General features: G+C 42.9%; 1 protein-coding gene across 3 annotated transcripts; it reads left to right on the forward strand.

Annotated features, from left to right (window-relative positions):
• Positions 1 to 301: 301 nt before the first annotated feature.
• Positions 302 to 14,445, forward strand: ACSL5 (acyl-CoA synthetase long chain family member 5). 3 transcript variants are annotated; one of them, XM_059820867.1, is made up of 20 exons: positions 302 to 457; positions 1,027 to 1,135; positions 1,801 to 1,865; positions 1,945 to 2,046; positions 2,374 to 2,473; positions 3,706 to 3,884; positions 4,568 to 4,600; positions 4,816 to 4,867; positions 5,418 to 5,491; positions 5,951 to 6,028; positions 6,992 to 7,126; positions 7,571 to 7,705; positions 7,784 to 7,879; positions 8,424 to 8,496; positions 9,510 to 9,598; positions 9,679 to 9,795; positions 12,588 to 12,731; positions 13,293 to 13,398; positions 13,795 to 13,862; positions 14,305 to 14,445. In XM_059820867.1, the coding sequence occupies exons 1-20, from the start codon at positions 302 to 304 to the stop codon at positions 14,443 to 14,445; spliced, it is 2,052 nt and encodes a 683-aa protein (XP_059676850.1). The 3 variants fall into 3 exon arrangements, with proteins under 3 accessions (XP_059676850.1, XP_059676849.1, XP_059676851.1); XM_059820866.1 differs by having other exon boundaries at positions 13,293 to 13,394; positions 13,791 to 13,862; XM_059820868.1 differs by lacking the exon at positions 13,795 to 13,862 and having other exon boundaries at positions 13,293 to 13,394.
• The last annotated feature ends 243 nt before the right edge of the window (positions 14,446 to 14,688 follow it).

The raw sequence follows: 14,688 nt of genomic DNA on the forward strand, positions 1-14,688 counted from the left end.
CTCTTGCATAGAAAGAATTGACATCTGTTCCTTGTCTGACTTCATCAGGTTTCAGCTTTTTGTGGAGGTGGATGCAGCATGGGTTAAAGATTTATGGGGACAGGTGACTTGAGATCTCTTAAGAGGCTTAAAGCATTGCATAAGCATGCTTCATTATTGTACCAGGACTCTTTAGGGGCAAACTACTGAAATAACTTGTAGTATTGCTTAACAAATGACTTAAGTAACCATGCTTCTAACTCATGTCTACTAAACCTCCTGTTTGTTTCAGGTTCAACTCTGGCTCCACTGATCCAGCACAATGATCTGGATACTTCAAGTCTTGTTCTCACCGCTCCCAACACCAGCATTGATTAGTCTTATTGTATTTGGAGCTGGCGTCTTCCTGTGGGTGATAAGCAGGCCAAAACCTGTTTTTCCTCCTGTTGACTTGAACAAGCAGTCAATAGGAATTGAGGTAATACTTATTCTGCTTGTGGGCATGAACTATTTTTGAGAAGCTTAATCTGAATACTGATCCATTCTGACTCTGAGTATCAGTGGAAACTCTCCTGTCTGATACACACAGCCTTCTTGCTGAGGTGTACCACTCAACAGTATGGTGAGGAGAAAGGAAGTCATAAGACACTAAGAGTAAGAAACAGCGGCTCTTGACAACAGGGTTGGGTGGACTTTTTACCAGCTGGTCTTGGCTGTCACTGACTTTTTTTCCTGTATTTTAAATGCTTTGCATCAGCTTTGAGGATGGTGCTAGACTACGATGCTAGACTTCATGTAACTAGGCAAGTTGTAGCACTCAATCTTAGTCAAGGTCCCTCTAATAACCTGTAATTGAATATTAATCTAGGCCATCAAGAAAATTCCTCTGCATATGACTGAGTAGATCAAAATCAGGAAGGAAAATGAGACTTCCCTAACAATGCAATGCTATTGAAGTGCTTTAAAGGGGATTGCTGGGAGAATGACTGAGGAACAAATGACACTGCATCTGTTCTGCACTGTTTCATAACTATGCTCTGTTCCTAGGGAGGAGCCAGAAGAGGTGCACTCTTGACAGATAATAACCTGCTTTCTTATTACTTTGAAGATGGTAAAACCTTGTATGAAATTTTCCAGAGAGGACTGCACGCTTCTGGTAAGCTTTGCATCTGCTAGTTAGTACTTGCCTATCACAGTAAATAAAATTATTTCAAGCTCTTTTGCCTTGCCTCTTTTCTGTAGTAATAACTCAGGCTAGCAAAAGCTTTCCTAGCCTTCGGTGGGGTGGAGTGACAAGTGACCATATTTCCCCCCTCCCTGCCCACTGATTTAGAAATAGTCTTAGTTGGCAGACTGGGCAGGAATAAACATCAGAAGCTTAAGATGTAGAGTTCACTGAAAAGTCAGCACATAGCAAGCATCAGAGAGGGTTGGGGGAAACACCTCCACTTTGTCTTATGGTGTGGGTTTTAGTGTAAAATTACTGCCTGCTTAAAACAGGTATGAGTTTGTGCCCATGTGACTTCAGGAGTCCCATGCATGGAACTATGTGATAGCTTGCAAGCTATCTCAAGCTCACATGGATTGTGAAATGGGAAAATATTACCAGGTCTTGGGAGTATTGCTTGTAAGGATAGAGCCAACAGTCTTACAATCTTGGTTTGGGCAGAGTGCTTAACTATGGACACTGTGCACTTCCATGCTCCATGCAGTTAGCTGGATGTCTGACTGAAAATATTTCCCACTTACAAGTGTTTCATTAAAGTGCTATGCAGCTTCAGTACTGAGCTTTACAGCTGCTTTTCTGAACTCTTCCATTAGGAAATGGCAACTGTTTAGGCTACAGAAAACCCAACCAACCTTATCAGTGGCTGACATACAAACAGGTGAGTATTGTACATGACAGATGATTTTAATTTGGGATACTGTCTTCTAACACTAAAGCGGGGGAAAACTATCTTACAGGTTTTGGACAGAGCTCAATACCTGGGATCAGGGCTTCTGCAAAAAGGATGCAAACCATCATCAAACCAGTTCATTGGCATTTTTGCTCAGAATAGGCCAGAGGTAAGCAACAAATTGAATATTCTTTCCCAGAATATTCTAGCTCCTCTGAGAGGAGGATCTGTATTTAAATAGTTTGAGGCCACATGAGGAACAATCACACTGGCTTTTCCTTTCCCAGTTCTCTTATTACTGACTGAGCACATACTATGCCAGGCATGTAATACTATCATTTTGAACCCTCACTACCCTATGAATCTCATGGATATGCTCCTTACACAACTCCTACTACTAAAGTCTGCATGGGCTAGTCAAGCCATATGAAAGCTGTAGGTAATCCTGTCCTGTGAGCTGCTAATTTTTCTTAGCTCTGCTGTTTTCTCTCTTCAGTGGATCATTTCAGAGTATGCTTGCTACACCTACTCAATGGTTGCTGTTCCACTCTATGACACTCTGGGGCCAGAGGCCATTGTATATATTGTTAACAAAGGTAAATATTGACTTCCACTATTTCATAATGATTTGTCTAAGAAGCTTTGTTTTGAGAAGGCTGAAGTTCAAGGGAAGTTGATGGAAAAATCAGAGTAGCTTTAATCTTACTGCCCTTATACTTTTATAGACACTTAATTTCTGTAAATGAAGCTGCTTTGCAGGGGACATGGTTCAATGTCTAGAAAAAGTCAGTGGGATTCTTATGTCTCCTAGTGTCTTGAGTGCAAATCCACTGAAGACCTGCTAAGTCCTGTGGACCATACTGCAATCAGAGTGCTCAACTATTTGCTATTTGAGGTTTTGCAATCTTGAACTCCCACACTGTCAAACGATCAGACAATGCACACAGGCTTGCATACAAATTAAGACCAGATATGTGTCTCTGATTTAAAGTTGTAGGATGTAAAGAGTAGATGAGGGACGTGTAAAGATATGCCTAAATCTGTTTAACCTATCTGATTAGGGCCTGTTATTCTACAGAAGCAAGAACTAGCATGCTATCATGGAAGAAAACTGGTGAGGAAGCTTGAATAAATCTTCAAACTTTCTTCCCCCAGTCTTAGGGGAGATATGGGGGGAAAAATACACACTGCTGTCACAATGATCTGGGATCCAACCCATAAAGAGGATTTGCCAAGCAAAATCACCTTAACAGTTTTGCTGGTGAACCTTGCAAACAGGTCTTGCCTTGGGAATACACAGCTGTGACTTACTAGGCTAACGGGGAACTGGCATGTTCAGGCAAATCCAATTCCTCTGTCAACCTAATGGGAAATGCTTTTGTAATTGTATAAAACTGTCTTGCACACGCAGGGAACCTGAGGCATTAACTTAAGAATTTTACCTACCTCTTTCAAACAGGTTTAAATTTCTTTAGGTTTAGTCATCTTCCTTAAATCTAAGCAAGTAGTGAGTACAATTCTGAGCTTTTACGGCAATACCAAAAGTTTAAATGCTTATCATCTTGACTATGACTGAAGATATTTGTTTTCAGTTCCTCAGCATTTGCCCTCACTTTGTATAGCTAGAATCTCAGGTTTGCCCAATCAGTTGGCCATGGTAGGAGGAACATTCTTGGCAGTGTAAGCCAGCCCCTGAAGCTATATAAACAAATGCAAATGGCTTTAGAACAAGCCAATGCTATGTTCTAAATGTATGTGCTACTGAGCTGTCACTCATTAGCCTCATGTTTTCTAAACAGACTTCTGAAATATAATTTCTTTCCTGTAGCTGACATAAGCATAGTGATCTGTGACAAGCCTGAGAAGGCACAGATCTTGCTTGAGAACTGTGAGCAAGAAAAGACCCCATGTCTGAAGACTATCATTCTTATGGATCTCTTTGATAAAGAGCTCAAGGACAGAGGAGCTAAAGTGGGAGTTGAAATTCTAGCACTGCCGGAGGTTGAGGTAGGTGACTAAAGGCTTCTGCTTGATCTTGCAGAGGAATACCTTGCCAGCTAGACATCGGGACCTTCTCTGGCAACAATGATACTTTAATGCACGCATTATCCAATTGTCACACCTGTACCTGAATCATTCTGAAACTTGATATATCTAGCCAAATGGACTTGCAGAGTTCAAACCACTGACTAAAGTTGTGTCCATCTGTTGTGGACAGTCGGTATGCATTAAACTGAAGACTTCCTTAGCTTAATTCATGGTGCAGTTGTAACAGGATTTATCAGGCTTCTAAGCTGGCAGTTGAGTCTAATTGAAACTGTAAGTGCAAATTACTGGCTGCTTTGACATCCCAATACTAGGCTTAATCTTCCAGATATAATGCAGAAATGTGTAAGAGATGTGGCCTACATCAAATAAAATGAAACATCCCCACTCAGGACTTCCAAATTCCTTAAGTAGTTCTTATCACTTTTTACACACTCAAAATCATGCTTTCCACAACCCCAGGAGTCAGCGTTTCCAAGGTGTGTATACTAAATTCAGGAAGACGTTCAACATCTGTCTCAGACAGAGTATCAAGAGGCAAAGTAAAAACAAGTGTTGCATTTGAAATGCAATTACCTATTCATTTACTGTTGTTGCACGTCTTTCTGTTGCAACTGTTAAGCTGCTTTTTCTCTCTAACACAGGAGCTGGGAAGAAACAACATCAGACAACCAGTTGTAAGTATCTCTGTGGAAGAGTTTTAAATTTGCAAAACTAGTCTCTGAAAAGACCTCTTGCCGTGCTGCTAGTAGAGGAGGCTGGCAGGGTTTTTTGTATCTTGTGCTGTTTCCAAACAGAATTGCTGGTTTATTCTCCTTTAGGAAGTATATATGTAAATACTGATAAGCAACATAATCCTTTCTCTGTTGACCTCATGGCTTTTTCCCTCCAGCCTCCTAAGCCTGAAGATCTTTGCATCGTGTGTTTTACCAGTGGAACCACAGGTAAGAGAATATAGTGATGCTTCCCCACTAAAACAATCACCCTGTGCTGGAAAAAAAAAAGCTTTCCAGCACAAAAAAGGAAATGCTAACAACATAGAAGTAAAACAGTAAATTAGAGCAGTGCCAAGCCACTGCTGCAGTTTTACTTGGGACATTGTCACTACAAGTCAAGTGCACTAAGACAAAGCTTCTTAGAGATGGGGGGAAGAATAGACAAATTCATGTTGTCTTACCCTATGAAAAATACAGGGTCTTAATGTTTAAAAGATTGGTTGCTTAACTGTGCCTGTATTCTGATCCACAGGGGCTAGAGAAACATGCAGCATTTTCTATGCTACTCATAATTACTCTGCTGTTTCAGTAGACATTTCCTTTATATAATATCCATAGCTGAAAGTGCTCAAGATAAGGCATATTTGTAATCTCTAAGACAAAGCATGCTATGACTGAGCCTAATACCAAGATAGTTCAAACTGAGCCAAACAAGGCATGGGAAACTGACAGTAGAAGCAGTCAGAGACACAGCTGACTTTGCTCGATCTCCCTAAAGGTAACCCTAAAGGAGCCATGCTGACCCATCAAAATGTTGTTGCAAATGCTGCTGCCTTCCTTAGAAGCACAGAGGTAAGCTACTGCTAATGGTGGTCTCTAGGCTACGATGTCACTCAGTCATGAAACTAGCTTTAATGTGGGCATTTTATGCAAACCATTCACTCCCAGCAAACTCATGCTTTCCTGAGTGACCATATTTCAATGGGACAATACTATTGCAAGAAACTTGGTTTAATCTTGAACAAGAATTGTACTCAGAAGTTATTCTAGAATGAGTCAATCCTAAATGCCAAGAGTACTAATCTACCCTATTTCAGGTCTTGCCAAAACATAAAACTAATCTTGACCTAGTATGGCTGAGTTATAGCTGTGAATTTTGAAGAGGTGATGGATGAGCCAGAGTTGCTTCAGTCATTTGAAGTGTCTGTTTCAAAGTACTCAAATTGCTCCAAAATTTATTCCCTTTCTACTTAAGAGTAACTCAAGCAGGCATAGGGAGTGCTAACCTACTTCTATTTCTTTCCCCTCTAGGACACAATTGAGTGTACAAGTTCAGATATCACCATATCCTATCTTCCCTTGGCTCACATGTTTGAGAGAGTTGTACAGGTAACTAAGTAGACTGTGTGCATGCTATTAAGCTTCTGTAGGAGATCTTGGATGTATGAACTAGTTCAGACAGTAACACTTGTTAGAAGCCATACCTGAATGGTTAAGACCTACCTAAAATAACCTCTGAAATGACTACATAATGCCTAGTTACTTCTCCAAGATACGGCTACTATCTTCATTAAATGAAGCTTTGTTCTTCAGTCCAGCCTCACTGAGTCTGTGATTTACTAAGAAATCAGCAAGGGAAATTAACAGCATCAAGCCCTTAGTCAAACATAGTGAAAGGTAATACATGAAGGGGAAGCAGTTTAAGACCAGTGGATTTAGTACTCTGAGGTAAACACTGGTATGTTCTCCACTGTTTACTCTGGGCTATGTCATCCTGCCTGTTTCCTAAACTTAAGTTCTAGTCTTCCAATTAATGCACTTCCTCCAGCATGTTGTAGAAGTAATGCTCCCTACAGGGAACATAAGCAACTTTGTGGCAAGTTCTAATTCTTCTACATGTAATGGTCTCAGAACAGTCTCTTAACTTCAGTTCCCAACCCAGTATTTAAAACAGAATGTGTCTTGTCCTATTCCTTGTCAAGCTGTTAAATTCTTCTGTTGCCTTGTATTTAATTTTCCAGGTATCTCAAAAGATATCAAAATAGAACAGCTGTTACATATGTGGTGAAGCTCATACTAATTGCATTCAACCATAATGTGAAACTTTGTTTTGTGGTGCTCATGGACTACAAATCAAAGTTGCATGCCAGAACTTAATCTAGGCATCTGAGCTTCTATAAATCAAATTATAGTAAAAGGTATGATAGCTTTCTGTATTTCCTCAAAACCTATTCACACAAGAACTGTCCTACCACTGGGCACTGGAAATCATGCTGCTTTCCATAGACAAATAATTATGGCTAATGAAGCTAGGAATTATCCTTGACTAAGCTTAGTGTCGTCAATTTTTAGACTGTAGTCTACAGCTGTGGAGCACAAGTAGGCTTCTTCCAAGGAGACATCAAGTTGCTAACAGATGACATGAAAACCTTGAAGCCAACGTTATTTCCAGTTGTACCAAGACTGCTCAATAGAATATATGACAAGGTATGTGAGCAATTTTAGCTAAATTATCTTCATGTTCATATAACTAAGCAAGCATACAAGTTTAATATTGAATGCATCATAACATCACCACTAGTTAATTACTCCTTAGCTGGAAGAATTCTTTAAAATCCTTTCCGAGTAGATGGGAAGAGCCCTGGGACCTGGAATGTAACAGTGTATCCAGCCATGACTGGCAAAAAGTTTATTTTTGGAATGCAGATGAAGCAAGTGCAAAGCTAGAAGGGTCCCTATACCTCAAAGCTATGGCTGAAGCATGTCAGCAGTAACACAAATTGGTATTGCCCCTTGTTCATCTTCTACACCATGGCAGTAGTGAAGACAGACCCTAGAACATCAAAGTAAGATATGGTGCCTGCTAACAAAGCAAGAACTGGAGGTACAGATGTGAGTTAAACCCAAGAGTTACTGATACTTTCCTTGCAGATACAAAGTGCTGCAAAGAGCCCAGTGAAACGTTGCCTATTAAACTTTGCTGTCATTATGAAGACAGCTGAAATAAAACAGGGCATAATTCGAAATGACAGCATTTGGGATCAGCTAATCTTCAAAAAAGTTCAGGTACGTTATTCCAACTGTAAGTAAGTAACCTGAGCAATGTAGTATTGGAAGATCTGATGGCTTCTGTTTCACTTGTAGGAAACCATGGGTGGAAGAGTGCGTATAATGGTAACAGGCGCAGCCCCTATATCTCCCTCTGTCCTGACATTTCTTAGAGCAGCACTGGGCTGTCAGGTAAGCTGAGGTTTTTTTTTTCTTAAAGTAAGACCTGTTTGATTATGCCCAAATAAGTGACTATGATACATCTGTGGTCCAGCCCAGCTTGTTCCTGGGGAGATTGCTGTCAGTCTTCAGTATTTACAGGCTGCTTGATCCGAGTTAACGGTAACAGGAACAAAACTCTGCAGGGCTGGCTTCAAACTGCACTACTAAAAAAACCCATCCTGTAGGCTCTGGGAAGAGGAATAGAGCAGCAGAAATAGGAACATGCAGCACTCAAAGTCAGGCAGCTGCCTCTGAGCTTTGTGGCTTATCCTGACGGTCAATGAGCTCCCAATGTACTACATCTGAGAAGTTCAGAGAATCAGGTGACCAAAGCAAGGTTTGGATAGGTGAATTTGAACATCTGGTCACTCCAATAAGACCAATAAGGTCTTAAAGGCTAAGATTGTCTTGGCTTCCTTCCTAAGAAGGAGACCTGAGCATGGGCATAGTTAAAACTGTGCTCTTTAACACCAAGGACTTATGTTCAAAGAATATTCATTCTTTCCTCATACAGATCTTTGAAGCTTATGGCCAGACTGAATGCTCAGCTGGATGCACCTTCTCAATGCCTGGAGACTGGACAACAGGTATGGTAGCTGAGACTTGGAAACTCTTCCGCAGCTGTCAACACAAAGTGGCACTCAAGCTACACAAGGTGCTCTACTGCTTTTAGTTCAATGAAAGTTAAATCCTGGGTTCTTAACCTCAAAGTGATTCTTGGTAGCAACAGTCACCTGTATGCTTAATAGGTACCAAGATTCTTGACTCAAGTAGGTGAGGGTCTTTTGTGTAAAGTGACATAGGTCAGCTTAGAACCTGCCCCAGTGTACAGGAAAGGAGTGTCTGTACAGAGCTGAGCAAACTGGCCAAGGACTTCCCAAATGGCTTTAAGAAACTAGCTTGAGCTCCCAAATAACTTGTTTAACTCAAAGAATTATGGCTAAAATATCAGACATGATACTTGACTATTTTCCTGAAGGACTACAAGATTTATCTTTCATCTTAGCAAGGATGTTTTTAATATTGGGTATTCTAAATTCAAGCTCAAGTCACCATCTTTGAGAACACAGTAACTGTAGCGCATAATGAGGATTAAATGCAAATGAATACCAGGGTCTATGAAGGAATTGTTCAAGGAACGTGTGGACGAGGCATTGTGGGACATGGTTTAATGGGCATGGTGGTGTTAGTTGATGGTTGGACTTGATGATCTTACAGGTCTTTTCCAACCTTAGTGATTCTGTGAATTCTGTGGAGGCAAGTGTGGTACATGATCGGTGTGGTTGATTACACCAATAAATAGCTCTAAGCGTTGAGGTTTAGCCACTACTTATCCTGCATTAACTGTCTGAAAATGGCATTACAATAACTTTCTTGAACATTTGGTATCACACTCCTTTAAACAGTACTGGTTCTTGCTAAAGCAGTGAACAAAGAGCCATTAAGTATCTACTATCACTGAAGCCTTTCATATGTAGGGGGCACCTGAGTTCTCCCATCTCACTTCAAGACCTAGTTTTTCTAGCTTTAGGTCCAATAGGGCCAACTGCTAGCAGAATCCCCAAAACATAACTGTCCTTGTTTTTTTTTTTTCTCTTAGGCCATGTTGGAGCCCCTCTGGCTTGTAATATCATAAAACTAGATGATGTGGAAGAAATGAACTACTACTCTTCCAACAATGAAGGCGAGGTAGGTACCATCTCCTGTGTGTATCAGGAAATACTGAAACATAGGACTTCGTTACTAACAATGTTCTGTGCTTACTATAGGTCTGCATTAAAGGACCAAATGTGTTCAAGGGTTATCTGAAAGACCCTGAGAAGACAGCTGAAGCAATTGATAAAGATGGCTGGCTCCACACTGGAGACATAGGGAAATGGTTGCCAGTGAGTAATTGCTTAATACAAACCACCCCTTGGATGTGAATTCCTGGCTAGTATATGGTCACCTGAAAAGCTGAAGAAGTGAATTCTAGGATAAAAGCTTTACACGGTATTTTGTTATCATTCACCAAGAAACTCCAGGCAAAGCTCCAAAGACCAATTAGGTTACAAGATCACAAATAACACCTGATAGGCCAGTGGTTAAGACTATGTCACTTCCACAATGAAGAATAACAAGGTCGGAGGCCGTCTTGGGCTTAGCGACCATGAAATGATAGAGTTTTCAATTTTTAGCCAAGTAAGGAGGCGGGTGAGCAACACCGCTACCATGGACTTCCGGAGGGCAGACTTTGCCCTGTTCAGGACACTGGTTGGGAGGGTCCCTTGGGAGACGGTCCTAAAGGGCAAAGAGGCCCAGGAAGGCTGGACCTTCTTCAAGAAGGAAATCTTGAAGGCGCAGGAGCAGGCAGTGCCCATGTGCCGTAAGAAGAGCCAGCGGGGAAGACGGCCGGCCTGGCTGAACAAGGACCTTATGCTGAGGCTCGGGGAAAAAAAGAGAACTTACCACCTCTGGAAAAAGGGGCAGGCAAGTGAAGAAGAATACAAGGACCTTGTTAGGTCATGCAGGAAGGGAATTAGGAAGGCGAAAGCCCAGCTAGAGCTCAACCTGGCCACGGTCATGAGGGACAACAAAAAAAGCTTCTATAAATACATTAACAACAAAAAGAGAGCCAAGGAGGATCTCCATACTCTACTGGATGCGGCGGGGAACATTGTCATGAAGGATGAGGAAAAGGCTGAGGTACTTAATGCCTTCTTTGCCTCAGTCTTTAACAGCCACACCAGGTATCCCCAGGGTATCCGTCTCCCTCAGCTGGATGACAGGGATGGAGAGCAAAATAGGCTCCCCATGATCCAGGAGGAAGCAGTTAACGACCTGCTATGCCACCTGGACACTCACAAGTCTATGGGGCCTGATGGCATCCACCCAAGGGTGCTGAGGGAGCTGGCGGAGGAGCTTGCCAAGCCGCTCTCCATCATTTATCAACAGTCCTGGTCAACGGGGGAGGTCCCGGATGACTGGAGGCTTGCCAACGTGACGCCCATCTACAAGAAGGGTCGGAAGGAGGATCCGGGGAAATACAGGCCTGTCAGCCTGACCTCGGTGCCAGGGAAGGTTATGGAGAGGCTCATCTTGAGGGCGCTCACGGGACACGTGCAGGATACCCAAGGGATCAGGCCAAGCCAGCACGGGTTCATGAAAGGCAGGTCCTGCTTGACCAACCTGATCTCCTTCTATGACCAGGTGACCCATCTAGGGGATGAGGGGAAGGCTGTTGATGTTGTCTACCTGGACTTCAGCAAAGCCTTTGACACTGTCTCCCACAGTATTCTCCTAGAGAAGCTGGCGGCCCGTGGTTTAGACAGGTACACTCTTCGCTGGGTAAAAAACTGGCTGGATGGCCGAGCCCAGAGAGTTGTAGTGAATGGGGTGAAATCCAGCTGGCGGCCGTTCACGAGCGGAGTCCCCCAGGGCTCAGTTTTGGGACCGGTCTTGTTCAATGTCTTTATTGATGATCTGGATGAGGGGATAGAGTGCACCCTCAGCAAGTTTGCAGATGACACCAAGTTGGGAGGGAGTGTTGATCTGCTGGAGGGTAGGAAGGCTCTGCAGAGGGATCTGGACAGGCTGGATCGATGGGCTGAGGCCAATTGTATGAGGTTCAATAAGGCCAAGTGCCGGGTTCTACACTTTGGCCACAACAACCCCAGACAACGCTACAGGCTTGGGGACGAGTGGCTGGAAAGCTCCCCCGCAGAAAAGGACCTGGGGGTGCTGATCGACACCCAGCTGAATATGAGCCAGCAGTGTGCCCAGGTGGCCAAGAAGGCCAACGGCATCCTGGCCTGTGTCAGAAATGGTGTGGCCAGCAGGAGCAGGGAGGTGATCGTGCCCCTGTACTCGCGTCTGGTGAGGCCGCACCTCGAATACTGTGTTCAGTTTTGGGCCCCTCACTACAAGACAGACATTGAGGTGCTGGAGCGTGTCCAGAGAAGGGCGACGGAGCTGGTGAGGGGTCTGGAGCACAAGTCTTATGAGGAGCGGCTGAGGGAGCTGGGGTTGTTTAGCCTGGAGAAGAGGAGGCTGAGGGGAGACCTCATCGCTCTCTACAATTACCTGAAAGGGGGTTGCAGAGAGGTGGGTGCTGGTCTCTTCTCCCAAGTGACTAGTGACAGGACTAGAGGAAATGGCCTCAAGTTGCACCAGGGGAGGTTCAGGCTAGATATTAGGAAAAAGTTCTTTACTGAGAGAGTAGTGAAACATTGGAATAGGCTGCCCAGGGAGGTGGTAGAGTCACCCTCCCTGGAGGTATTCAAGGAGCGCGTGGATGTGGCATTGTGGGATGTAGCTTGATGGGCATGGAGCTGTGTGGTGTTGGGTGGGTTGGTTTTTGGTGTGTTGTGGTTTGTTGTTGTTGTGTGGTGTGTTTTTTTTGGGTTGTTTTTTTTTTTTTGGTTGGACTTGATGATCTTACAGGTCTTTTCCAACCTTAGTGATTCTGTGATTCTGTGAAGGTGTCTTGGTTTCTGTCGGAGGATAATAAAGGAGCTGTCCAATTCTGTCCTGAGCTAACTGGAGAAATTAGACAAAGTGTCCCTTCTCTCTGTAGATACCAAAGACCAGTTCCAGACTAGGATGTGCCTTTCATACAACAAACCCAAACTCATTATCTTCTGCTTCTTATAGAAGCAAGACATACTTGAAAGTAATGGCCTCTATCTTTACCTTCTAGAATGGAACACTGAAGATCATCGATAGGAAGAAGAATATATTTAAACTTGCACAAGGAGAATACATTGCTCCAGAGAAAATAGAAAATGTCTATATCAGAAGTGCTCCTGTAGCCCAGGTCTTTGTACACGGGGAAAGCCTGAGGGTAAGTGATGTTAGGAGTAAGCATCCTGCAAGATTCCTCCCACAATGAATTCTGGAAGATCAGGGCACAAACATATGCATATACAAGAGTCCTTGAACAAGATCTGTTCCCAAGAGTGCCATGTTTACAGGAATATCCTTTCAGACTTCTTAGGCTGTCCATAGCCTTCCTTCTTGACACCAAAGAAAAGGAGATCTTGGAATGAAGGTGCATTAATTACAGACTTGTATAGGATTTGTATGTCAGGCCAGCTCTGTATCGTTTCTCCATTCCTTTGCCACAGAGGTGTCACCTGTGCTAGCAGAGGCCAGTCTCAGTCTGTAAACCAGCCAAAAGTAATTGCTGGAGTGTTTAGCACACATAATGAACAAACTGCTCTCTGAACTGCTGTCAGAACTCAGATAAGTGACTTGAATGTAGTTACCTTCCAAATTCTGGAAACAAATGGGGATGTAGATGTGGCTTAGTATAGAGATACTGTCCACAATCAAGTTCACATAGACAAAGTAATTTCAGATGACTTATCTTGGTCTAAACATGACTACTTCCACTTGTTTTCAGTCTTTTCTAATAGGTATAGTGGTTCCTGATCCTGAGACGCTTCCAGAATTTGCAGCAAAACTGGGAATAAAAGGTTCCTATGAAGATGTGTGCAAAAATCCAGTGAGTAGCTTTAACTTTTTAGTGAGTTATATGTAGAATTTAATTCTGAAGTCCAATCTTGCATTCCTTTGACTTAAATTTACAAAAAAAGGTGGGTAAAAATGAACTGCCTTAATGCTGAGAGAATCATGCAAGCAGCCTTAAAGTAAAAACCGGAACTAAGAACCGAAACATCAAGGCGTCCCTTGATGTTTCAAGGGCTATCACTGCTTCTTTTCCAACGAGAAGATAGACACAACCTTGTAGCAGCCTTAAGATGAGAAATCTTGAATGCTGAAATATGTATGTGTATTCTTGCCAACCTCAGTTTTCACTGACTGGGTAATGGGTATGGTCCTGAGTTGCAATTACAAAATGGCAGCTTTACCCACTCTGTTCCTCCTCTGTTTCTTCTAGGCAGTGAAGAAAGCTATTTTAGAAGATATGGTCAGACTGGGGAAAGAGGCTGGTCTTAAATCCTTTGAACAAGTGAGTACTTCCAAATCCTGCTTGTTGCAAGCACCTGTATTGCTAATGCAATGGCTGGGAAATCTGCTTTCCTGCTACCAACTGTGCCAGGATGGGACCTAGGACAGCTGCCCAGGATAACTGATTGAAGTAGGCAGTGAAATATTGGCTGGCTGTCTGTCTCTTGACCAAGAGACAGGTGGCTGTACGGGGCAACAGTAGCAATTGCCTTGAGATGGAGCGGATGTTCACCATAGGCAGCAGAAGCTGTACTGTAGTTCCAGCCTAACCGCTGCTGTGTCAGCCAAAAGGAGCTTGACTTGCGTCAAGAAACAATTTAGTTACTGGAGCTCCTGAGACTAAGTGAGTTCTTGCACTGAGCTCAAGGAAGCTGGGAAGAACTGTTGTTTGTCCTCTAAGCAATTAAGTAAGTGTCATGTGCTAAATTATCATCTTTTAATAGGTTAAAGACCTGTACATCCACACAGAGATGTTCTCTGTAGAAAATGGACTTTTGACACCAACACTGAAGGCAAAGCGAGCAGAGCTTGTTAAAGTCTTCCAGAAGCAGATTGAGGCCCTCTATTCAAGTATGCAGGAATAAGTGGATAATTTAAATTAAACTGCATGGAGTATCCAAACAAATCTGTGACACTACGTGACCTATGGAGAACACATACATGAGTCAAGGGGAACAAGGAGAACTTAAATGTATTGTTTCTGGTATCCTGGGAAAAATGCCTTTCAGATGAAGATGGCTATAGTATAACTGACAACTGCAAAATTTCACTGCCTGGACTAACCCGTCTAGGCAAAGCCAGAACTTTCATCTTCCTCGGACTGTGAA

This window comes from Gavia stellata, chromosome 9, assembly GCF_030936135.1.
Source record: "Gavia stellata isolate bGavSte3 chromosome 9, bGavSte3.hap2, whole genome shotgun sequence".
Classification (NCBI taxonomy): domain Eukaryota; kingdom Metazoa; phylum Chordata; class Aves; order Gaviiformes; family Gaviidae; genus Gavia; species Gavia stellata.